General features: G+C 36.1%; 1 protein-coding gene across 9 annotated transcripts in view; it reads right to left on the bottom strand.

Annotated features, from left to right (window-relative positions):
- ATE1 (arginyltransferase 1) overlaps nucleotides 1-27,912 on the bottom strand; it is a 217,904-nt gene that overhangs the window by 31,016 nt on the left and 158,976 nt on the right. For all 9 annotated transcript variants that reach the window (XM_037803975.1, XM_037803974.1, XM_037803969.1 and 6 more), the window contains one exon: nucleotides 23,788-23,908. In XM_037803975.1, coding sequence (XP_037659903.1) covers nucleotides 23,788-23,908 — 121 coding nt within the window. The remainder of the gene's footprint in view (nucleotides 1-23,787; nucleotides 23,909-27,912) is intronic.

Genomic DNA, 27,912 nt, shown 5'->3' with positions numbered 1-27,912 from the left:
TGGAATATGACTCAGCAATAAAAAGGAATCAACAACCTATATGCTAGAAATAGATATTCATATATATATATACATATATATATGTATACAGAGAGAGAGAGAGAGAGAGAGGGAATGAGTAAAGGAATTATAGTAAAACATTTAAAACATTTACAATATTCTTAGTTCACCATGTCTTTGCAGGTTAATTATTTTAGCATAAAAATTCTTAACACTGTCAGAGATGAGTCTTCAAAAGTATTATTTCAGAATTTTGCTTTTCATAAACAAAGGCAAACCTTTAACATATTATGCTACAAACTTAAGACATTTTCAGATTTCAATATGTATCATGTTCTTTATTTGCTTTTGAACCTGAAGTCCAATTATTTCCTTGTGATTTAAATTTCAAACAATGCTATAAAAGCAAATACTTTGATCAACAGGAAAATTTTGACAATAAATCTGACTAGACTTAATAAAATAATAACTCATGTTTGATTCCTATTAATTTATTACTCAAGATGACAAGATGACAAGGGATGTATTAGGGGATATTTTCTTAACTGTAAACATTTTTTATCAAGACCCTTCCTTGTCCACTGCAACTGGCAACAATATCAAAGTGAGACATTGCCCATACACTATTTTAAAGTCTCTTGAATGAATGAATAAGATTTTGACCTAAAAACACTCAATGCTTTAAAAGCAAACCTGGATGTCTGTAAGAATGATATTTAACTTGTGTAAGCTTACAAATTCTTTTAAGAGAAATATTTAACATGAGCAAATGAAACAAACACAAGCACAAATACAAACGCCCGAATGAGAACCCTCAAAATTGGTCACAAAAAGCTGAGATAAATGAAGCCAAAGTTATACACAACTATCTCTCTCCATTGTAAACAGTGATTTTCTGCATGCTGAAATAATGACAACTATGGTTTAAAATTACAAGGCCATGTCTAACACACATATGGGATGCTCACCTAGGAATAAAGGTTTGTGAGAGCTTCTCTTCCAGCCCCAGATTCACCAGCCGTAATTCGGTTTATCCTAGGATCCTAAAATCTGTTCACGCTCAAGACATGAAATGTATTTTAACATTTACTTTTAATCCCAAACAACAGTAGGGTTGCAAAGGCCAATGAACAGAGTTTATGGCTACAGTAAATGTTTCCAAGATCTTTAATGCAAACAAATTAGAGAAAGTATCACACTTATGCCCCTATAAAAAGGGTTTTATTTCTTTTAATGTCTATCTGTTCTCACAATTTAGAGACTAAAATGTAACAAGCAAGCAGCTCAAAAGTGAAAAAAGTTAGCAATAAGAAAAAGGCATGTGGCATTCATTTTATACTTTGGTCAACTTTACTTGAAAAAATGTAGTTTAAATCTTAGCAATTTTATTCCTATAAATCATCTTTCTGTTATCTTACAGTTTCTTCCTCTTTATTTTGAGCACTTAAAAATGGTGCTTTTTAATACAAAAAAAAATATTGATAGGAACAATACTCTGGTTGCTCTTTATCGTTGCACCTATGGATGGCCCTCCAACTCCCTGAGGTGGGAACCAATTCTTTTGCTTCTCTGAGGCCCAGTGCCCAGACTGCATGTTCTCCAGCCATCAGGGATACACTATAAGGCACAGTACTGAGGAAGCACCCTGTAAATGTCTGTGGTTCACGGCGAGGACTTTCAACTCCTGTTCTTTACAGACAAGCCACGGAAGACATATCTTCAGAGTAACTACTCTGCTTTTATCAATTTTCTTGTTAAGTAGTACTACAAGTTTATTTCTCAATGTCAGAATTCCCCAATTAAATCATTCTTGGATTATTTTCCTTGGTTTCTGAATGCGTTATGTTGAAATTTATCAGGGCACAATAACTTTAAATTGTGTTCCATGATGATCCATTTTTAGAATGGTACCTGAAATCTTCATAAAACTCCCGTTAATTAACTATGATAAATGCAAGGAAACGATGCCAATGCAAACAAATCCCAAAAGCTCTAGACTTATTTGGGATGAAAAGCCCTGTCTGATGCCTCACATTCTAGACTAGTCTATGAGAGGCCAAAAACTTCATAAACAATGACAATTCATGGAGATAACCATGCTCCAGATCTATCAGGAACTGGCAAAGCCCAACTGATGATTTGTACAAATAGAGAGGAATTTGGATTCAAATTTGATAGTAAATGATAGCCAAAGTCAACTGCTTGAGCAGAATTTAAAGTCTCTTAAATGAATGAATAAGATAGCCATTAGCTACAAATTGTTTTGCTGCTGCTCAAAACCTTTTTGATTATTACTCTTAAATTCAATATGCATAAACACCTAAGTGTTTTGATTCTATTATCTCTGTACTGTAACATGTAATACACCTCTACAAAGCAAACCCCTCTCTCCAAAGTGGTAAACAAAAAGGATTAAATTAGAATAATCTTTTTTCGTGTTTCTTCTGGTACATTATCCTTTTGCTCAGAAGAAATGTTTCCTTTAAACCTCTTACAGTTACCTAGGTTTTGGTGTTTTGCTTTAGTCCTTATTAGATTCTCCCATAACCTTTTTTTGTGCTACTAGTTGAACCTTCCATATACTTCTAGAGCTTCTGCTATGCTTTCATTAGGTGATATTTGCTTGTGATGGAATCCACTTGTTACCTGCTGACCCATATCTCCCCCAATGACCTTATGCTTTTGGTTCTAATTTTATTACATTGCATGTTTCATGCCTATTTTAAAGCAAAAGGCTTTGACAATGAAATAATGTGGGGGGCACTATCATTAGAACATCTGAATCCCTTTCTTGCCATTAAATAAGAAGCTAAGCGGCAGCCAAGTCAGCCAAGTCAAAATTTTATCACCAACAGAGAGCCTCTGGAAGAGGAGACCAGTAAGAGAGACTCCGTTTGTTCCAGGCTAAGCTGGGAATGTTGGCCGCTCCTGCTTTGGCTGTCAATGCTGACAGATTCTGACACAGAAACTCAGTGCTTGTCTTCATGGTGCTCAACTAGACTATTTTAATCACAAGTCCCTAAAAGCTAGACTTTCTAAAGTAAATTCCAGTTTTTCCAACTTAAAATACATCTTTAAGGACTATTTCTATATCCCAGGTAGTTCTTCACGAAGAAGTCTTGAATCGGTTATAGAATTTTTAAGTGCAGCAACACAGAATTACAGGATCAGAAGGACCTTTGATAGAGCAATGCTGCTCAGACTATTTAGTCCAAACATGTTTCCCTTAAACATAACAACTATACCTTTCATGTTATACTATAACATGAATACTATAGTATATTAAAGGTATACTATAAATACTATACCTTTAATGTTTTTTTTTTGCAAAACAAAATAAAGTATGGTGACTAAAAAGAAATAAAGCATTATTATAAAACATCATTTTGTTTTTCATCTATGCACATTTCTTCCTCCTTGAAAAACCACATTTTTAAAACATTACTCGTTTACAAATATACATTCAAAAGGCAGGACTAATTACTCCAAAAACAAACTTGGGCAGCACTGCCAAGTTCAAAAAGGAAAAATGAACAAAATAACCCCTTCTGCTTTTTGTTGCTTTCTTGAATGTGGTTTGAGAGCTTTAAGAAAGCATCATGCTCAAAAATCCTAATTTTACAAATGAATATAACACAGGAGCTGATTAGCTTCATTGCAAAAGAGTCTTCATTTTACAATAATGGATTTCTGAAATTACAGGAAATTTTTAAAAAATAAAGACATTAAAATACAGTTCAATTTATAATCTCTGGACTGCAAGCAACTTTCTGAACATATCTACTATTTTAAATAACCGGGACTATGTGAATTTAGGAAACTAATTTATATACCCTTGCTTACAACATTCAGACATTCAGTCATGTCCCCCCCCCCCCCCCCCGATAATACCCTCTAATTTCAAAGTTTGCATAAGTCAAGGTCAGAAAATTAAGCATTGTCATTAACCTGAAAACTTTATTTTTGGTTTAATTTGGAAGTCTGAGGAATTAAAATCGCATTACTTTAAGATGAAGATCAAAGCTCCCATATGAGCAATCAATGCTTTGGATTTATGAGGCTGGTAAAGATGGCAGGTGAGAAAAATACCAATGGGAAAGTTCAACTAGCACCAGCATTATTACAGACTCTACCAAGCACTTCCACAACCTTCTTTCATAAGCCATGTGATACTGCAAATGAAACTTTTGCTCACCAATACACTTTTGCTCTAAGTAGCCCCTCCCTACGGGTTTGCAGAAGTTTCCATTTTCTTTGAGCTCCCACCTCCTCATGTTTATTCAGAAGAAGCTTGCTTCACAGCAAGAAAAGTTACTGTTTACTCTCCCTTTGTGGCACCCTGTAAAGCCGATTTTAGCCAGCTGTAGCCACTGAGGCATGCACAATCAGGAAAAGCCCTGACTTAAAGTCACCTTTGCTAATTGTAATTGTAAAAATCAAACCCAGTGATCATGCTAAGCTGCCATTTTTGAACATGCGATGCTTGAAGTGACCTGATTTGGAACTGCACATGCTCCTCTTCAGCCTACCTCTTAACCCACGTCATCTCATCCTATCCCTAGCCACTCCCTTGAGCACACTTTCTCCAAATGGTATAAAACTCCCAGACCCCTTCTGCTTCGGGAGACAGATGTGAGGTTTACCTCCTGCCTCCTTGCCAAGCTGCTCGTAGTAAACTCTTCCTCTTCTTAAAATCCTGGTGTCACAGCATTGACTTCCGCGCACATCGGCAATGAGCCTGCTTTGGGTGGTAACACACACTCTTTGGAGGAGATAAAGACCTACCTTCTTCTTCATCAAGGGAACTTAACTTATATCTAACTGTGAAATTAGAACTCAGAGTTCTTGACACCAAGGCTCAGACTACCATATTACATAGCTCTGCTGTTTTCTGACCAAAGAAAGTATCTATGCAACTTGAAATTAAATGAGCTAAAAAGAAATTAAAAGAGAAAATCACAAATCTTATTTAAATTTCCCTAGAACATTCATTTAATGTTTATTTAGAGTAAATTATTTTTTAAATGCACCTTGTGGTGACTACCTAAAAAAATAAATGGGCATGACATTTTAATAAAGAATCTGTCCAATGTATAATCCTATAAAATCAAACTTCTCTTTCTTAAAAGGCAGATACATGTGGAAAATCCAGATACTTGGTAGACAAAGATAGTTACATTGCAAATAAAACTAAAGCAAAGAGTTATTTAAAAGAAAGCACCTGATGGTGTTGATTGCTAAAGCATAGATAAGAAACAATGATACTATTTCATGATGTCATAAAACAATTTTGTTTTAGTTTTGGACAGTTTTTGGCTAAGAATCTAATTGGGAAGATAATTTTTGGATACACTTGATCAATAAAGTGTATCCAACAACAACAAATGATACCCCAGTAAAAATATAAAAACTACCAAAATCTTGGCCAAGATTAATAGTGATAAGCAATAAAAATATGTACTATATATAGTATTCTGAGTCTATGTCCACTGGAATAGAGAATGAAAAGAACAGCTTCATCACCTCACCAAATTTACAACTGGTGTTTCTTCCCCAGTGCCCGTACATGTGTGCAGATACAAAAATGAAACACACAAAATGCAAACCATGTGTAAAATAGATACATAAAGTCCAACTGACTATAATTCTGATGTCCCTAAGATTTAGGTGATCGTAAGAAAATGACAGAATGCAGAATTCCATCAAGTTCAAGGATCTTTAGAGTTAGACTGGAATCAGTCACATGTCTTTAGAGTCAAACAAAATGCAAAGACCAGTTCAGATCCAAACTCCTGGGTAAGGATGGATGCGTACTTCAATGAGTAGACCAAAGAACTGGGTAACACTTGAATCTAAGAGTCACAGGATATGAAGTCACTACAAAAAGACTTCAGTGAGTCTCATCAGAGTCTCTTTCATCATGCTAGCAACAATCTGTGATCAATAAGCAAACTGGTTAAGAAGGTTGTACCACCTACCCCATAACTGCTTACAATACGTAATAGTTTCCTTAATAAGTATCTCTCAACCCTGGAGAAACTCAGAATTAAAAAGACATATCTTTATGAGAATAAATAACTTGGTATTAATAATGCTATTAAGGAATCTGAGCATATTTGCTATTTTATGTACTTGTAATGTTTGACAGAAGTGGGCCCGTAAGAATAATAATAGGTCCGTCTTGTGACTTCATTTGTCATCTTTACAATTTTGAGTCTTCCAACCATAAACATGGTAAATCTCTCCATTGTTTAGGTCTCTGAGCAATTCTTTGTAGTGTCTGGTGTAGCAGTCTTGCATGTCTTTTGATAAATTCAAATTGCAAGATGTATACATGGAAAATAAAATCTGTAAAATGAATTCAAATGTTTAAGGAAGAAATAGGATGTTACTTTGATTGTTACTTTAATGACATGTATAATAATTTATGAAATTAAAGTAAACCTTGGAACTGCCTTTTCCTGCAAATGAAATCATGCTTGTGGGCACCAAAAACCTTGCATTTAACAGTTAATATCTGTGAACCCACAAATTTAAAAACCTAGTATGTCTTTAAGTCAACAGAAACCAGTGTCGTTTAAATTATAGATTATGACCCTTTAGTGGGTTGTGAAATCGATACAGTAGATCAAGATGGCCATTTTCTTTTGAACAGAATAACAAAGAGAATGGAGTGCATCACATGTAATGAGGATAAATATTATTTTATAAAACTTTGGTTTCAATTTTATATTTATATACATGCAAATGTGTATATACCCAAGTACTGTGTTGTAAGTTGAACTATAGAATGTATTTCTTTGTGTGGGTCATAGTAAAAACAGTTTAGAAAACACTAAGATAGATATCTGAGGGTCACCTTCTATCTAAAATGAGTTTTTCTAAGAAACAGTATTCTGTTTATTCTCTGTTATATATTGATACAAGGAGGTACTTTATTCTGAGTTATGCTCATTGTTTGTTAGCAGTATTAAAGCTATTTAGTGAAGTAAAAGGAGCTTCATTTAAGGGCATCACCCACTCTTATATCCCAATGGCACCAAGGAAAGAAACTTAGTCTTAGCCTAAAGACTGTGGATGTTGTCTTGGCTGCTAGTCTTCATCAATGACTATCATCTCAAGTCTACTTTAACTTCCTACACTCAAGGCCACAGCTCCTCATACCTAAGAAGTAAAGTCAGATACTCTTTCAAAACCATATCCTATCCTACCTTGTCCAGTTACTCCGCTATCCTAATTCTCCTAGAGACCTCCAATCCTTTGTCCCTTTCTATGACATTTTCCTATGTTCATCCTATCTTCAGTTCCTTCCTAATTGAACTTAGATGCCACTTCAATATTTCAACAATTCCCTTGTCAACAGTCACAAGTTCTTGCCCTTCCACTACAATGCCCTGACAAGTGCCCAAGCTTATAACAACACAGCTGTCTGCCTTCTCCACCTCACTGATGTCATCATTACCACTCAGAATGAGGCCTGGCAATCAGCACTAGCACCCAGTTTCTCAGAAGCCACTTCAACATTCTCTCCCTATTCAAATCTCTTATCCTGTCCCCTCCTCCTTCATCAGCACTTACCTCAGAGAGAAAAGGAAAGGAATCAGGTGAGAAAATTCTCAACTTACAGACACCATACTAAGTATTTATCTTCACTTGCACTTAGTCTTTCCTTACCTTTTTCTCCAATAGAAGAAGTGTGCTTCCTATCTAAGGGTACTCTTTCCTTCTGTGCTCTAGATCCTTCTGCTTTATCCCTATTCAGAGACCATGATATATGTATGGATATTCATCTCTCTATATCTTTAATCTTTCCCTTCCACTGTCTCTTTACTATCAGCATTTTTAAATGCTCAGACCTCACCCATTAAAAAGAAAAAAGCCTTCCATTAAACTTACTGCTGTAGCCACTGTCTTCCAAATCAAATTTCATTATGACCACTTTCTTAACTCTCACTCTGTTTTTAAGCCAGGACACTATTCCATTCCCACCAAGAAACTAAAACAGGTCTGTAATGGGATCCTCAAAGGATGCTTATCAGATCCTCTCAGCAGAATATGACCCAGCTGTTGCTGCTTGCTTCTTGTGGCCTTCTTGACCCCACATTCTTTTAGCCTCTTCTTAACTCTCTGGCCTCTATGGGGCTCCTTCTAACTCAACCATTACATTTTGGGAGTCCTCAGGGTTCTCTCCTAGGACCTCTGTTCTTCACTCCTCTTAGGTGATCTCATTTTCAAGGTTCCTGTTATCACAATCTCTGTGCCAGTGGTTCCCAAATCTGTGTCTGCTTTCCAGATCTTTCAGAGTTTCAGACCTATCTAACCCCCTCCTCGACACCTCTACTAGATATCTCACAAACACCTTTAATTCAACATGTCCAAGAGTGAACTCATCATCATTCGTCTCCTTCTCTGCAAAATATGCTTCTCCCTCCATGGTCCTAATTTTAGAAATTAAGTCAGCATTCACTCAGTGGTTCATGTCAGAATCTATACAACTCTCTTGACAAGTTTTTCTCCCTTACCCTCACCATATACAACTGATCACCAGTTCTATGGATTCTACTTCCAAAATATCTTTTGTATCCATCTACTCCTTTCCATCTTTTGTTATTATCACCTAATCCAGGCCACCATCATCTTATGTTTAGGTTACTACATGTAAAACCCTCCAAACTGGTCTCTTTACTTTTGGTCTTAAACTTCTATTATATTCCATAATGTAACAAATCTTCTTACATCACTCCTGTGCTTAAAAACCCTTTCATGGCTTTCTACTGCCTTCAGAAGAAAAATGTAAACTCCTTCTCATGCCTTACAAAGCCCTTTACAGACCAGCAGCCTCTGTCCCCACTCCTGCCCACTACCACTCCCAACTCCAGCTATGTTCTTTGTTGCCAGGCCTTTGGAAAATGCTCTTCCGTGTGCCTGGAACACTTTTTGCATTCCTTCCCCTGTTTAAAACCTAACTTAACATCACTTCATCAACAAAGTTTTCCTTGCCCCCCTTCACCCAGTGATAGAGGCAGGCCCCTTCCCTGTGGACTAACTGCACTCTCTAATTTCCCCACTAAGTGACTTGCCCCACTTGACTGAAATTGCTTTTTTCCAGTACGTTATCAGTTCCCTGAGAGATAGGATGACTAATTTGCATGCCCAATCATAAAACATAATACCTGACTCAATAAACACTTGTTGAGAGAATGCATTTATGAATTCTTCAAATTTATGTTTCTTTCTTGGTTGGCTCCTCCACTTCAGGTTAAGCTTTTTTCTCTTTCTCTCTCTCTTATTTCAAAGAGTTCACTACTCTCTAATGTTGTTTTTGGTCCTTACTTTATCTGTCCCAATGCAACTGACATGCTCCCCTGACATCAGGCCACATGTTGCCTCAGTCTGCACTTCAACTGAATTAGAGGCCTCTTGGCTTCCCTCTGACTTTTGCCACGGCTATGGTGAACGGGGCTGTGAAGGCTTAGACAGGCAAGGTCTGGCTCTCTTGCTTCCTGCCCGAAGGGCTATTATGATGCCCTGTGGGAGAAGAGTCGGGACCTGGGTACGTACAAACCCAAAGTGCAGAGGCATTAACACCTAATGGGACAACCTTCAACTAGTGGAGGACGGAAGCCAGCAGACAAATATTTCTTCCTTTGGTCTGAGACGTACCCCAGAAGACTTCGCAGAAAACCTGAGCACCAGTCCTTACACGCTATCGCACCGTTACATCGCCGTCTCCTCCTGCCCGGCTTCACTCCCCCCAGCCCCACGCTCCTGGTCTCTGGGATCATTTCCCAAATAAACTCTGTGGATGAAAGCTCATGTTTCCAGGTTTTGCTTTCAGAGAGAAACTAGTGGAGACATTCTCTTTGGCATTACGAAGTGTTTAGAATTCTACTTTGGTTTTCTGATTTTGATAGGGGTTAGTAGAGTAGGTAACTAATTCTTTCCCTATTGTCAACATACTCTTATTTTCAGACAGTTTTCATGTTATCATCAATGAACATACCACAGACGCATGAACAAGGCAAGCCCTCTCTAAACGATCTCTATTTCAAATGAATGGCAGCTAGGAAAATAAGAACAGGAATTCTACCCCATTTTCTATATTTATATGGAAAACATTTTGCTAGTAGTATCATATAAAAGAACACTCATAAATTAAAATAAACAGATATTCTCATATCTTTAAGTTATAGTTTGCTTATTCTTCTACAGAAACTAAATATTAAAATCCACAAACGAGAATCTAAACAGTTTAAAAATATCTTGCAAAAAATGTATAGATGCCATTCATATTGAAGTTGGGTGTGGTTAGAACAACATAATTTAAGAAACCCTTAGAATGTTATAGGTCTGCCTGTTGGTCAGTTTCTCTAATAGCTACTAGATATTTTATTGAATGTCAAATGATTAAGGCCCAAAATAAAGCATCAAGTAACCTTTAAGAATCTGTTAGGCTAATGATTCATGTTCTGTTATGTACAGAGCCATAAGTTAAACCAAGAATAGTTACTAGCAATTCACAACATAGAAAAATGTTCAACTGATTGCAGATTCTTTTAGGGCTGATCACAAGGTTAATGATGTCCTAAGACACCATCTTTTGCCCCCTTCTTTATTTAATACTTGATCATTCCATCAGTTTCAGAGAGAGCTGAATTTGCTCGCCAAGCAAAGTTTTTAAATCCTTTACATTTATTGTTGCCTTTCAACATCAAACCAATTAGAAATTTTTAAGTTGTTTAAAAATCAGGATGCCTTGAGACCATCAATAACTATCAGGGAGGTAAAAAGCTGTTTTTACAATGTAACATTCTTATAAAGTAGTTGTGGGCCTTTTCAAAATTTTCTAAAGTATCTAGATTGGGGTATTATAAAAATTCTATTATTAACTAATGACGGTAATCTCATTTTTATATAAAAGTGACTGAATACAATGCTTTCAAACTCTGATACATAAAAGCACATTCTATTTACAATATTTTTAATGCTTAGAATTAAGATTCTATAAAGTTCCCGAAAACATAAAACAAGTCAACTAGACACTCCATAGCTGTGCTGGGTACTGCAGAGCATAGAGTGAACTACAATTCTTACATGTTAAGAGCCACATTTTTACACATTCTGACATTTTTGAAACCAAGATGTATCTTACAGTTATGGAGTCATAGTCTTAACTGGCAACAGTATTTTTTGTTGGTACATAAAATAAGGAGTTGAAATTGATGATGTCTAGGAGTCAAAAGAACACCATAATTCAACCAGCAGGTATGGGCTTTATTTTTATTGTTAACTGGCATTTTGGACAATTCCCTCCTTATAAAACATGTCAGTTTCTCATCCAAATGAAGAAACAATAAAACATGGTCAGATGACAAACATCAGAAACAGGGAGCTAGCTGGCCTTTAAACAATGTTCTGTAATTTCATATTTTTGAGCTTACTGGAATATTATTGAAATGTTCTGTGTTTGCAGGATTAATTAAATAAGAAGAAATACTGGGCAACTGTAAAATTAATTCCTTATTTTGAGAATTTTTTCAATTTAGATTGGGTCCGTTTCACAACAGAAGAAACAGGGATCAGAAAAACATTTCTTGAGTAGCTAAATGTAAATCTGAATTCTGCTTTTGAAACCTATTAAGAGGTAGTCAGTCTGTCTCTGGTCTGGAGCTCTAACAATCTTCAACCATTGCCTTACTACTCATGCATAGTTGACTGAGTGAAGATTGGCTGGTAAAAATTATAAAATAGTATTTTTTAAAATTCCCTGCAAGACTGACTTAAAAACACTCTTAAAAAAAAAAAGAATAGTCATTGATCACTGTTAAGTTTGCCTGAATAATTTTTAGTTCTGTATTAAATGAAAATGACAAAACATTGTAATACTTCAGTCATATGCACAAGTATTACAGGAAAGACCAGCTTTTTTTGCTCCTTAGTGTCTTCATTAAAAGATAATGCTGACTTTTGGGAAGATGGTGGAGTGGGTGAGGTGGAACGGAATCTTATCAAGATAAGCAAATGCCCCAAAGCCAACAGAAGACATTAAACACCTGAAGAATCTAGAAGACATGGACAAACCAAATGAACAAATTGAAAAGCTGGAAGAGTCACAAAATTTGGAGCAATTAATTAAAGAAGTACACACAAAACTCCAAAACAACTTCAATGAGAAGGCTAAAGACATAAAGGACATCAAAAAGACTCTAGAAAAGCATAAAGAAGAATTTGAAAGAGTAAATAAAAAAAATAGTAGATCAAATTAAAAATACACTAGAGACACAAAATAGCAGATATGAAAAGGCAGAAGAAAGGATATACGAACTTGAGGACAACTTAATTGAATGAGAACATACTAAAGAACAAATGGTGAAAAAAAATAAAAAATTTGAAATGGATCTCAGGGAAATGATGGACAACATGAAGTGAACAAATATAAGAATCACTGGCATCCCAGAAGAGAATAGTAAAGGGCTAGGAAGAGTGTTGCAAGATATAGTTGGGGAAAACTTCCCAACCCTTCTAAATGACATAAATACGCAAATGGAAGATGCCCAAAGAACTCCAAATAGAATAAAGACAAATAAAGCCACTCTGAGATATATACTGCTCAGACTGTCAAATGCTGAAGAGAAAGAGAAAGTTATCAAAGCAGCAAGAGAGAAGCGAATCACCACATACAAGGGTAACCACATAAAACTGATTACACAGTGGGCACCATGGGGGTGAGAAGGCAGTGGTATGATACATATATATAAGATTCTGAAAGAGAAAAATTGCCAGCCAAGAATTCTTTATCCAGAAAAGCTCTTCTTCAAAATTGAAGTTCACAGTTCACAGACAAACAAATGCTGAGAGAATTTGTTAACAAGAGACCTGCCCTGCAAGATATATTAAAGGGAGCTCTGCCAGCTGAGAAAAAAAGAAAAGAGAGAGAGGTCTGGAGAAGGGCACAGAACCAAGGAGTACTAGTAAGGGTAACTTAAAGGAAAAAAAGGGAGAGAGGGAAAAAATAGATCTCACAACTAAAAACCAAAGGATAAGATGGCTGGTTCAAGAAACTCCCTTCACAGTAATAATTTTTGAATATGAATGAATTAAACTCTCCAATTAAAAGATACAGACTGGTAGAATGGATTAAGAAGTATGACCCATTGATATGCTGCTTACAGAAGACTCATCTTAGACCCTGCAACCCAAAGAGACCGAATGTGAAAGGATGGAAAAAAATATTCGATACAAGCTGCAACCAAAAGAAAGCAGGGGTAGCTATACTAACATTGGATAAAATAGACTTTAAATGCAAAGATGTCATAAGAGACAAAGAAGGACACTATGTATTAATAAAAGGGACAATTCACCAAGAAGGAAAAACAATAACAAATGTTCATACATCTAATCAAGGAGCTCCAAAGTACATGAGACAAACATGGCTAAACTGAAGGGAGCAATAAACACGTTTACAATAAGAGTGGGAGACTTCAATACACCATTCTGTTCTATAAATAAAACAACCAGACGGAGGACCAATAAGGGAATTGAGAACCTAAACAATATGATAAATGAATTAGACTTAACAGACATATATAGATCATTACATCTCAAAGTACCAGGATATACATGCTTCTCTATTGCCCACTGAACGTTCTCCAGGATAGATTATATGCTGGGCACAAAACAAGTCTTAATAAATTTAAAAAGACTGAAATTATTCAAAGCATATTCTGTGACCATAATGGAATGCAACTAGAAATCAATAACCACCAAAGAACCAGATCTTTCACAAATACACGGAGGTTAAACAACACATTCCTAAACAACCAGTGGATCAAAAGAGAAATTGGAAGAGAAATTGGTAAATACCTAGAGAGAAGAAAATGAGAACACAACATATCAAAATCTATGGGATGAAGCGAAGGCAGTGCTGACAGGGAAATTTATAGCTCTAAATGCATATACCAAAAAGCAATAAAGAGTGAAAACCCAAGACCTAACTGAATAACAGAAGAGGCTAGAGAATAATCAGCAAACTAACCCTAAAGCAAGTAGAATAAAAGAAATAACAAAGATGAAAGCAGAAATAAATGAGCTGGAGGACAAAAAACAAGAGAGAATAAATAAAACCAAAAGTTGGTTCTTTGAGAAGACCAAAATATTGACAGACCCTTACCTAGACTGACAAAGCCAGAAAGAGAGAAGATCCAAATAAACAGAATCAGAAATGAGAAAGGGATAACCACTACAGAGCCTGCAGAAATTAAAAAAAAAAAAATTGTAAGAGAATAGCATGAACAACTGTATGCCAACAAGCTAGACAATTTAGAGGAAATGGACAATTTCCGGGAAACACATGAACAATCTAGACTGGCCCAAGAAAAAAATAGAAGATCTCAACAAACCAATCACAAGCAAAGAGATTCAATCAGTCATCAAAAATCTACCTACAAATAAAAGCCCAGGGCCAGATGGGTTCACAGGACAATTTTACAAAATTTTCCAAAAAGAACTGACAGCATTCCTGCTCAAACTCTTTTAAAAAATTAAAGAAAAAGGAACACTACTTAACTCATTTTATGAAGCTAGTATCACTCTGATACCAAAACCAGATAAAGAAACTACAAAAAAGGAAAACTATAGGCCAATCTCCCTAATGAATACAGATGCAAAAATCCTCAACAAAATACTTGCAAATCAAATCCAAAGGCCCATTAAAAGAATTATACACCACGACCAAGTGGTGTTCATTCTTGGCATGCAAGGGTGGGTCAACATAAGAAAATTAATCAATGTAATATAACACATTAACAAATCGAAAGGGAAAAATCAAATGATCATCTCAATAGACACTGAAAAAACATTTGACAAACTTCAACATCCCTTTTTGATAAAGACACTGAAAAGGGTAGGAATTGAAGGAAATTTCCTCAATATGATAAAGGTCATATAGAAAAATCCACAGCCAGCATAGTACTCAATGATGAGAGGCTGAAAGTTTTCCGCCTAAGATTGGGAACAAGACAAAGATGCCCACTGTCACCTCTATTATTCAATACTGTGCTAGAATTTCTGGCCAGAGCAATTTGCCAAGACAAAGAAATAAAAGGTATCCAAATTGGAAAGGAAGAAGTAAAACTGTCATTATTTGCAGACGGTATGATCTTATATTTGGAAAATCCTGAGAAATCGACAACCAAGCTACTTGAGCTAATAAATGAATTCAGCAGAGTGGCAGGAGACAGTATTAATATACATTAAGTCAGTAATGCTGCTATAAACTAGTAATGACCTAACTGAAGAGGAAATTAAAAAAGAATTCCATTTACAATAGCAACTAAAAAAATCAAGTACTTAGGAATGAAGTTAACCAAGGATGTAAAAGACCCCTACACAAAAACTTACAAAACTTTATTAAAAGAAATAAAAAGGGACCTAAATAGGTGGAAAGATATTCCATGCTCATGGGCAGGAAGGCTAAACATTGTTGTCAATTCTACCCAAACTTATCTATAGATTCAATGCAATTCCAATCAAAATTCCAACTTACTTTTCACAGACTTGGAAAAGCTAGTTATCAAATTTATTTGGAAGGGAAAGGGGACTCAAATTGCCAAAAAAAAAAAACAAAAAACCTAAACAAGAAGAATGAAGTGGGAGGACTTTGCACTTCCAGGCTTTGAAGACTACTATGAAACCAGAGTGATCAAAACAGCATGGTATTGACACAAAGACAGACATACTGATCAACAGAATTGAATCAAGAATTTGGAAATAGACTCCCAGATCTATGGTCGACTGATTTTTGATAGGTCCCCAAATCCACAGAACTGGGACAGAACAGTCTCTTCAACAACTGAGGCTGGGAGAACTGGATGGCCATAACCAAAAGAATGAAAGAGGACCCCTACCTCACACCCTATACAAAAATTAACACAAAGTGGTTAAAGACCTCAATACAAGAGACAGCACAATAAAACTCTTAGAAGATATAGGGAAACATCTTCAAGATCTAGTAATAGGAGGTAGCTTCTTAGACCTTACACCCAAAGCACAAGGAACAAATGAAAAAATAGATAAATGGAACTCCTCAAAATCAAGTTTCTGTGCCTTAAAAGACCTTGTCAAAAAGGTGAAGAGATAGCCAAGTCAATGGGAGAAAATATTTGGAAACCATATATCTGATAAGAGACTGATATCCAGCATATATAAAGAAATCCTACAACTCAGCAATAGTATAAACAACCCAATTATAAAATGGGCAGAAGATATGAAAGGGCATTTTCCTGAAGAGGAAATACAAGTGGCTAAAAAACACATGAAAACATGTTCATCTTCACTAGCTATTAGGGAAATGCAAACCAAAACCTCAATGAGATATCATCTCACACCAGTAAGAATAGCTGCCATTAAACAAACAGGAAACAATAAATGCTGGAGAGGATATGAAGAAACTGGAACTCTTATTCATTGCTGGTGGAAATGTATAATGGTACAGCCACTGTGGAAGACAGTTTCGTGGTTTCTCAGAAAACGAGATATTGAACTACCCTATGATCCAGCAATTCCACTTCAGTATATACCCAGAATACCTGAAAGCAGTGACATGAACAGACGTTTGTACACTGATGTTCACAGCGGCATTGTTTAGAATTGCCAAGAGACGGAAATTATCCAAGTGTCCTTCAACAGATGAGAGGATACACAAAATGTGGCATATAAATATATACATACACAATGGAATACTATGCAGCAGTAAGAAGGAACAAGGCCCTGAAACACATGACAACATGAATGAACCCTGAAGTCACAATGTTGACTGAAATAAGTCAGACACATAAGGTATGCTACCACTACTATGAACTCCCTCAACAATGTAAAATCAATGTCTTATAATGTAGAATATTGGGGACTTAGTGAAGTCCCCAGAGGATAGTGAAGGGGGAATGATAATCTAATATATTCAGATATGTTAATGAAGGTAAAATGAAAGGTATGGGAATGATTAGGGATAATGACTGTTTATTGTATCAGAGCTGTATTGAAGGCAAATAGGATTGAAAGGGGTTGTTACATGTACAAATATAGATAGGTGCTTGCATGACATACTTCTAAGGTATGATACTGGTACAGAGAGTTGATAACAGAATAATATATGGGAAAAATCTACCTATTGCATACTAGAGACTATAATTAATAGGAATACCTTACTAGAGACAAATACTAAGGACAAATCATTAAGAGCTGAAAAGATCTGTGGGGTGTCTTCAGTCATGAGAACTGTTTTAAATGGATAGTGATGAGGACTGTACAACTAAGTGATGATAATGTGAGATAGGGATGGATTATCATGGACCAAACATACAGTAATGTGAACTTAGGAACCCTTTACTTTAAAAGTCAAGCCCTCAATCTTGAGGCTTGCTCTTATGAAACTTATGGTTGTAAAGGGGAGGCTAAGCTCACCTATAATTATGCCTAGGAGTCACCTTCAGAGAAATCTTTTGTTGCTCAAATGTGGACATTCTCTCTCTAAGCCCAACTCTGCAAATAAATTCATCACCCTCACCCTGATGTGAAATAGGACCCCCAAGATAAATGAGTCTCACTGGCGATGTGGGACACAGATTCCGGAATGGGCCTGGCCCTGGCATCGAGGGGCTGACAGTGCCTTTTTGACCAAAAGGGGGAAAAGAAAGGCAACAAGGTAAAGTTTCAGTGGCTGGGAGATTTCTAGTAGTCAAGAGGCTGTCTTGGAGGTTACGCCTATGCAAGCTTCAGCTAGATATGCCAAATGGCCACAGTATGATAAGCCTACATCGTATCATAGAAAAGCCTAAAGAATACCCAGATCCCTATCTGAGACTCTATAAAAATTTCACTCACTAAGTTTATTCTTCAGAAACTTAAATTCTCCAAAGAGCTCCTATGCCAGCTAAGTCCCCAAATCCAGGGGCAAAAGCCTCTTCAAGAACATCCACCAGATATGTCTCCTTTTCAACATGAACAAGTTAGGGTGGTCATTGCCTAGACATCCCTGAAGATTGGGAAAGTGATTAAACTAGATGAAGGGGTAGCAACAGACAAGATGGAATTTAACAAAGGATTATGAACACTGAATCTTCATATAATTTTCCTTTTCTTAGTTGCTGGAGTATTGGAATAGCTAGAAGGAAAGAACTGAAACGGTGGAACTGTAACCCATAGCATTCTTTGAAATTTGCTCTACAGCTACTTGTTAAATTGTAATTTCAAAGTTATCACCTTTTTGTATATATGTTATACCTCACAATAAGGAAATAACTGAAACTATGTTACTGTAACTCATAACATTTTTGGAAATTTCCTGTATAACTACTTGTTAAATTGTACTTTGAAAATTATTACCTTTTTGCATATACGTTATATTTCACAATAAGGAAATAACTGCGACTATTGAACTATAACCTAAAACAATCTTTGAAATTTGCTAACTACTTGCTAAATTATACTTGGAAAGTTATCACTTCTATGTATATATGTTATATTCCACAATTAAAAAAAATATGATTCAATTTTAAAAAAGGCAATGCAAACTAGGGAATTATAGTTTCTAATTTTTAAACCAAGAAAAATTGTATTAGAACTACACTAAAATTTTGATAAGGAAGTATATCTTTGAAAAGGAGTTAAGTGGGAAAAACAGATATAATACATAAATTATTAGTTATATAATATAATTTATTAATATAAAATATATAATATACTAATTAATGTATAATTAATATAAAAGTTTTATTTTCAAGTGGATACGGGATAAATTGAAAAATTAGAAGACTATAACTTTTTACATTTTCCACATTAAAACACACTTGCTAGATTCTCCAAATATAAGAGCCTAACTTCCAAGGATAGTTTCTTGTTTTGATGACTGCCTCCTTTATGCCACTTAGTAGCCTAAACTGATTTCATCTCTGGCTGGCTACCTCCAAGCACCACCACCATCTTTACTGACAACAAAGAGTATAAAAGTTTACTAAGTATGTCCAGTGATTAACATTCACTTAGCATGTTCACATGGGTAATTCAATCTCAAATCTAGATTTGAAAATAATTTCACCCTGAGAAGTATAAAAAGAACAATAACTAATTCTGCATCTAAAATAATCAGGAAAGATACTGTGAACTTCAGCACAAATTATCACTGTAGCACATTTATGGGTGTATTCCAGGGACTAAGATGACCCTTTGGCTGAGGTACGCCCTTTTGAGCAACCATAAATAGGGCATTCAAGAAGTAACACAGGCTTGGAGAAGCGTGGCAAGTGTACATACGATGGAGCTTTTCTGAACCTGCTTCTTTCACAAAGCCACCTTTTTATTTTCCTCTCTGCTTTTTCTGTGGGGCATATGCTAGAGAAGCTACAGTATTATAGAAAAAGTGCCAGGAACCCATGCCAGCAAGAAAAGAAGAATGGGGTTTAGATGGAATAAAAGGAAGGGTCCCTTAGAAACAATATAAAATAACACGGATTGGAGCCTCAGAACTTCAGACAATCAAACTAGGAAAAAAAGTGTCTTTATATGAGTTTAGATTTTCAGAAACTGCTGGGAAAAGCTAAGGTGTCCTACTAATTCTCTATCCTGGATAACAGCATAAAGCACTAAGCTGAAGTTACGTACTGCTATTTTTGGTAACAAATAAAAAATTCAATATCCTTTCTAATAATTTAGGACAACTCCATTAGAGCCAAATTGGGAAGTTTCTTGCAAACATTTCAAAATATGTATAGAAAAGAGAAGCTGAAATATAGACCTATCTTCAGTAAAATGTATAATACTATGACAAGTTGAAATAAACGCTAAAAAAGTAAGTATAAAAATGATGGAGCAATATTTGGTTTAAAATTATTTTTTAACTTCTGATTAAAACAAACGTTAGCAGTTATTTTCACAATATATGATATTTGAGGAGGCAGTGACAACACATTCAATTTTGTTTGGAGGTTAAAATGAGATTACAAGTAAAAATATGGGATGGTGCTTAGGACTTAGCATATGCTCAATAAAGTTTAATTTTTTGTAAGTGCGGAACAAAAAGGATTTTACTACCAACAATAAATAATACAATATTTACCCAACATTAAGAGTCAAATCATAGTTTACTGTAGTTCTATACCAACTCCAGAACATCTGGGCTAACCTGTCGATGCTTTCCTATAAAATATCTATATTGGACACTACCTCTCAGAGTCACAGCAATATTTATTTGCCAAATGACCAAATTAATGGTCGTTTTTATATTTTTGTCAAAACCCAGAAGCAACACAATGTATGAAGTAAAAGCAACAACAAAAGTATACAATGTGATTCTGCTTTGTTCTTAAAAAAAAAAATACACAGATACAGCACAGGAGAAAAAAAAGACTGGAAGGAGAGCATTAAAATTGTAACAATGGTTATTACTGCGTGAGGAGGTTATGGATCATTTTAATTTTCTTCTTAGTAATGATTTTATGCATTTGGCAATTTTTCTACTAGGATTCCCAGTAAATATTTAAAAAAATATATAAACTGAGAAAGGTAAACTGCAACTGTGATGCAGAATTTTTGAAATCTATACATATCCAACTGTCAATTTAAGGCCAATCTACAAGATCTTTACTTAAAAATCATCTGAGAACTATTTGGACTTCTTTCTTTGGAGTGGGCAGAGGTCCTGAACTGAAAAACAAAAGACTCATTCCTGTAACAAAAGGTTTTCATCCCCTCTGTAGAATTTTCCAAGTTACTTCAGTTTGTCAGCCTTGCTCCTCCACAGAACCATAAAGACAGTAGCTTTTTTTTTTTTAATTGTTACAGACTTCCTAGTTGAGCAAATAACCATAGGACCCTAACCTCCAACTGGAAAAGAAAGGAAAAGGGAAAAAGAAGAGTAGGATTTCCAGAGGCTTACAGCAATTCAGGATAAGGGGAAAATGCCATTTTTCTTTCAACTGGCCATGATGCACCTTGAAGCTATACTTTGTTTTACAAAGACCTATGGTGGTCAGCTGTGCCTTTTGCAGAGTAATTTAACTACTGAACAGCTGGGAGGAGGGAGAAACAAGATTTAGTGGAAAAAACACCATGCTGACTAACAATATTGTCCATATTACATTCTGTATTTTCTCTGAGTCCAAATTTGGGTCATGTAAAATTAAAACTGGCTCCAGAGAAGAGAGCAGTTTCTCACAGATTGCCATTTAAACCTCAAATGACCATGTTTCACAGCATGTTCAATACATTCCAGCATGTAACTGCATTTTAATTTCCTAAAGCCACAGGATACAAGTCTGATTTCAAATACTGTCTGGACTGTGATATTCAATACTGATAAAACTGTATGGTATTCTCTTGAAAGTTCAAAAAATTCAGCATATGGAAAGGGATCTTCATTTTCTTCAAAGCACTAGCCTCAAAGAAATTTACTCATGTGATTTTTGTAAATGAATTCTAAATAAAGAATATTTTGAGCTAAAGCTAGTGCCACATGAAATGTAACACTAGATTACAGGAAAAGTACATGCAACATATTTATCATTTACAAGGATATATTATGTACTTCACAAATACGGTCAATAGGAGACTTTAAATTTTAGTCTCAATATTCTCCTTTGCCCTAAAATGAACATTAGTACTTATTCTGGAAAATAATTTAAAAATCTATTAATATGAATGAATTTCTACTTGAATGTTCATTCAGTGCATGGAATTGATCATTGAGTCCCCTTCTTAACTGTGTCCAGCAATGAGAGCTTGTAGTCTCATTACATCTCCAAGTACTATAAGAAGAGAAACCACCTTTAAAACAGATCGAGAAGGAAAAGGGAAGGTGAAATTGTTCTGTAAGTTTGGGAGTCAGAAACAAATTTAAGATCATAATATTATGCCGTTGAAAGGAACTTTTAGATAAACTTTTATATGTGAACACGAAATAATTCAGTAAGATGTTCACCAGCTGTCATCATAAGGGACCGGCTCTGCTATGTCTTGACTTTGAAAAAAGCTAAAAGGAAAATATCTTTGTTGTGGGGTGGGGAGAAGAGAAATGGATAAGTTAAGCTTTTCTCTACTATACGATTGCCTTCGGCTTTGAGCTTGACTCCAAAACTGACTGACAAATTTAATATTTGTTTTTAAGCAACAACTCTTTTTTTATTAATGAGGTGCCACTTGGCTTAGAATGAAATGATCAGATTCAGATTAACAATTTAAGGTAGAAGAAATGTAAAGCCCTAGTTATTCCACTAAATCCAAATACCTGGAAAGCCTGGGGCTACTTCAGGCTGCCTGCCATAGGGGTTATTTGGGTCCTATGGCTACTCTATACCAGATTCTAAGGTGCCCTCACGTGTGAGAAGTACCTACCCTGAATTCCGTAACAGTTTTTCAAAGAGATAATGAAACACAACACTATATAAACCAACTTTTTTTTATAAGAAAAACACCTGATTTACAGGGGGAAAAATCCCATACATCTTAGACCTGAAGAAATAACTGCATTTCTTTCCTTATACCCTTGCCTTCCTATTTTATTGTTTCCATTTATTCCCTACTCCTCCCTCCCCCTGATGTTTTCTATTTACTCCCATTTCCCCTCTTCTCCATTTTCTTTCTTTCCCAAACTCAGGCCACAGGTGGCCAGTAGGAAAGTGTCTGTACTCTCCACACAGTCATACAATCAAGAAGTATGAATCGGCTTGTTCTGTGGTGGCCTCTCTGAGCACAGATCAGAACATCAAGGAACCTCAGACTAGGGGGAAGACACACAATCGCCCAGGAGAGCCTCAAAGCTAGTGCCCTTTTGACAAAGACACCGTTGAATCCAGTCAGGAAGAGGGGGACTATGTGGAGAGGACTTATCTAAACTGTGAGTGGTACTTAGACCACAGAGAGGTGAAGAGAATTGAACTTTTTTCAGAGAGAGACCAGAGCAAATAAAGGCAAAGGCAGAGGAAAGCCTGGGGCATATACGCAGGCTGCAGCATTCTCACAATTTGTCTAGAAGTTACTAAAACAACAGCAATAGGGGCCTAGTCTAAGCTCATTACAGCTCAGTGAGGTAGGTCCCATTATTGTCTTAATTTTAAAGGCATGAAATGTGGGGCCAAGGAGATAAGTATGTTGCCTAAGAGCACAGTTTGCCAGCTGATAACAAGAACCAGGAGCTGAATCCAGGAAGTCTCCACAGCTGTACTGTGAGTGACTGAACAACACTACAAAGTGGAATAGTGGGCGACAAAGCTGAAAAATATGGCTGGGGCTATACTGGGAAGGAAGTGGAAGGGGGACAGAAAAAGAAGCACCACAGTTGTAGGAAGAAAGTCAGGAAAGGCCTGTCACAAACCCATCCTAGCCTGCTGGTCCTCCACGAGACCCTTTCTCCACTTTCTTCAGCACACTGGTCAATACTTCTGGCTTCTCTACACCAACTACATGACCAATCTAATGAACAATCTGTACAATCTGTATACACTGACAGTTGTCATAGAAATGGAAAATTGTGTCAGCCCTCAAAGCATGTAAAAACTAATATCCAGGGGGAAAAGCTAGGTCAGTAGGTCATGAGGTTTCTTACCTTATTTGAAGATTGTGAGCATATATTTATGTGGGGGTGAGGGTGGGGTTGTCTCCCTCTATCTTACACACACAAATGCACTCATACATACCCTACAATATATAAAAACCTACTTGGACCTTACTAAGAGCCACAGCCGCACACACACAGATATTCTAAAAACAATTTCCATCCGAGCTCTGCTACTAACATACCTGCTTCTGGGTCCTGGTTGAAGCGGCAGTACTTGGAGTTTTCAAGTGAAGGCAGACACTGCTCAATGGGTACCCAAACATACGTCTCAGGACACAACAAATCAGAAGGTCTATACTGACCCTGAAGAAAAGTGAAGAAAAAAAAAAAAAAAAGGGAACAGGCATTAAGTAACACAACCGCCTCCTAGTTACAAGGTTCCACACAGTGTAAGTGAAAGGAAAGGTTTTAACTGCAAGTTTAAACAAAGTCAACCCGAAACAGCTTTACTGTAAATACCAAGTGTCCCTGTTTGTGACTGCTTTCCCATCTCAAGAATGAATGCTTGATTAAAAGGCTCTCTAAAAGTAACACATTGCTATTTAGGATACCGGGGTCGATTTGGAAGATTCAAGTTCTTACTTTCTTTTAAACTGAATACTTAAAATATGCTTCTTGCTGAGCTGATTGTTAACAATACTGTTTCAACAAGTTGTTTAAATGTTACTTAATAACAAAATGCAATTTCTTCTCATATTTGAGAGCATTATATAAAGTGAACATAGTTTCCAAAATGGAATTTTACCATCCTTAATCACAAGTTTTTAAATTAGACATCACTTGATAATATTCATTCTATATTAATGTATTAAAAAGCAGTGTATTATCAACATATATCCATAAGTAATCTAAACTGAAAATTGTACACTAAAGAGAAATTTAATAAACAGAACACAAACTTCAAGGAAACATTTGTGATAATAATTTCCTAAAGTATCTTCAAAAATTAACTTTAGAAAAATGATTTGTATATTTATAGCCCAAGTTTATACTCCAAATCTAAACCAAACACTACACAGCAGATGCTGAAGAAAAATATTTAGCAAAGGGTCATGTGGTAGAAAGACAACATATGATGGTACAAAATAATGTGAAAGGATTTAGTGAGAATTTTTCCAAAAAATTGAGGCTTTATGTTCTTCGAATATAATTAAAATTCCAACTGCCTCTTCTGTAAGTTGTTTTTAATAGATTTTATTTTTTTTGAGCACTTTTAGGTTTATAGAAAAATTGCATAGACCATACAGCGTTTCCATATAACTCATCATCGCCTGCCAAGTTTCCCCATTAACATCTTGCATTAACATGGCACTTTTGTTACAGATGTCAAACCAATATTGACACATTATTAACTAAAGTCCATAGTTTACATTAGGGTTCACTCTTTATATTGTACTGTTCTATAGGTTTTGATAAATGCATGATGTCATGTATATACGATGAAAGAATCATACAGAAGACGATATCCTAAAACTGTCCTGTGTTCCACCTATTCAGCCCTTTCCCCTCTCTCCCTAAATCCCTGGCAACCACCTATCCTTTTACTGGGTCTATTGTTCTGCTTTTTCCAGAATGTCACTTATTTAGAATCATACAGTATGCAGCCTTTTCAGACTGGCTTCTTTCACTTAGCAATACGCATTTAAAGTTCTTCCATGTCTTTTAAAATTCAAAATTCATCATATATATTGAGATTATAATCCAGTATAGGGTTTTCCAAACTTTTTCTCAATCACAACCACAGTAAGAAATGTATTTTACAGCACAATTTAGTAAACACATGCGCAAATATAAAACTGAAAATAGGTCTGTTATTACACAGTGCTTACTGGCATGAATAATCCCTTATTTTCTATTCAATTTTACTTTTTAAACAAATGATGCTCTTGAATTTACAGAAATTGCCTTCACAAAAGCAAATGGGTCATATCCTCAGTTTGAAAAATACAGATCTAGAAAACTGCCGACTGGCTCAGCACTATCACCATCACTTCATGCCAGAAAGGTGCTCCCCACAGCCTGCAGCACGTGGTCACTACAGGAAGCCTCACAGAGACATAAGAAGCCGCTGCCTCTCCCGGCATGCGAAGTCTGCAAGAAGCCTGAAAGCGAACGGGAAAGAGCGCACAGAAGCAAAAATGTAAAGAAATAAATCAACTCCTGCTTGAGGGGCTGGGAGAACGTTCAAGGAGGACATGGAATTTTAATGGGGACTTAAAAAAGCGACTGGATTAAATCTAGGGCAGGATGAAAAGGAAGGAGAGCAAGCTGGATGAAGAGGCACAACACAAAGCACAGAGTCGGGCCAAGTACAGCTAACTCTGAGGAACAGGAAGTCGCAGGACACGGCAGAAAGGGAAAGTCAGGCTGGGCCCAGATTCTGTGAGGCCTCTAACACAACCTCTGGACTTGATTCTAGCTGAAATGGGAAGGCTTCCTAGCCTCAGAGGAAGAGTTCTGTCCTTCATTTCACCTGGAATAGGTGACGGAATAAAAACCAGGACTCAGGCTTCTGACCTCTTATTCCCCCAGAGTTCTCAATGCACTGATGATGATGCCTTAAGGGATCGAGGATGCTAAAAGGTCACCTGCGAGGGGCAGCTCCTGGTGGTCCACACACTCGTCTAATGTTAAAATTCACAACAAAATTATTTAGAAATGAGCTAATTTCATTAGGAAGTATAATAAAGCCAGGTATTCTATAGACAACTGTCAATGCCTTACCTGGGACACTTTATGGCCTTAAGACTGTAAATTTGTAACCAAATAAACCCCCTTTATAAAAGCCAATCCATTTCTGGTATTTTGCATATCGGCAGCATTAGCAAACCAGAACAAAAACTATCTGATAAAAAATAATGATTTTTCTCCCTATTAATTTAGAAACTGATTTACTAGAGGTAAGGGACAATACAATGTGATTCTTTCCATATTATTAATAAATATTATAAACTAGACAGCAGTCAAAAAGTCCTGATTCTAAATCTTTTTAGTTTTCCCCCTTTTGGTAACAGATTATTTTGAAAAGCTGGTGAAAAGCAAACAAATGGAACCACTCACCCTGCCACTACACAGACACATAGAATTTTATATACTATTTTAGAGGGTAAGAGAATCCCTAGAAACCCATCACTGGGCTATAGGAGATCCAAAGTTTAGCCAATCCATGGGCCATAGAATATTCTGGGTTTAACCTGTCAATAAGAGATCCTGGGTAAAGAAGCTTAGGAAGTTGGGGTCTTAGAAGGCAAGGCTTAGTCTTGTTAAGACCCCACAAAGGGCAAATTATTTGAAGGAACCTCAGTTTATATGTATTTCTTTTGATACCCCCAAATAATCACGTTGAGTCATAAAGCAATTCTCAACAAATTTCAAAAGACTAGCATCACACAGATCAAGTCTCTGAATATAATAAAATCAAGATAAAGTCAATAACAAAAAGGTAAGTAAAACACATTGTTTGTTTGGAAATTAAAAAAAAAAAACAAAAAACCCACAGCCCTAAATAATCCACAAAGCATAATGGAAATCAGAAAATATTTATAACAGTAATGAAAATATTGTGGGATGCAGATGGTATCGTTCATGAGAAATAAATAGCTTTAAATGTGCATATTGGAAAAGAAAAAAATATAATGAAAATGATTAAGCTAGGCTTCTATCTCGAAGAAGTTAAAAAAAAAAGTGAAACAAATCCAGAAAATAGAAGGAAGGAAACATAAAGAGCAGATATTACAATACAGAAAACAAACATTAAAAGGAAAGGAGCAACTTTCTTTGTAAAGACTAATAAAATTGACAAATATCAACTAAAGTGGATATAAAATTAAAAGGACAAAAACAATATTAGGAAAGAAAAGGGGACATCACTAGAGATGCTTCAAATATAAAAAAAAATACTAAGAAGTATGAAATAGTGACACATTCCAAAGTAACTTGGGCAGAGAATAAAAATATATATGCAGGGCCCCCACAAGGAGCCGGGGGAAAATGAGAAGGTGTTGGGCTTCCTCACCTGTATTGTTGCTGATGTTCTCACAAACATTGAGGACTTATGGTTTGGCGTGTCAAGCCCTCTATCTCGGGACTTGCCCTTATGAAGCTCGTTACTGCAAAGGAGAGGCTAAACTTGTTTATAATTGTGCCACAGAGTCTCTCCAAGTACCTCTTTGTTGCTCAGATGTGGCCTTCTCTCCCTAGCTAACCCAACTTGGCAGGTGAACTCACCTGCTCTCCCTTCTATGTGGGATCTGACTCCCAGGGGTGTAAATCTCCCTGGCAACGCCGGATATGACTTCTGAGGATGA

Source organism: Choloepus didactylus, chromosome 15, assembly GCF_015220235.1.
Source record: "Choloepus didactylus isolate mChoDid1 chromosome 15, mChoDid1.pri, whole genome shotgun sequence".
NCBI lineage: Eukaryota > Metazoa > Chordata > Mammalia > Pilosa > Megalonychidae > Choloepus > Choloepus didactylus.
The sequence above is the reverse complement of the archived record's forward strand: the minus strand, read 5'-3'. Positions and strand labels throughout refer to the sequence as shown.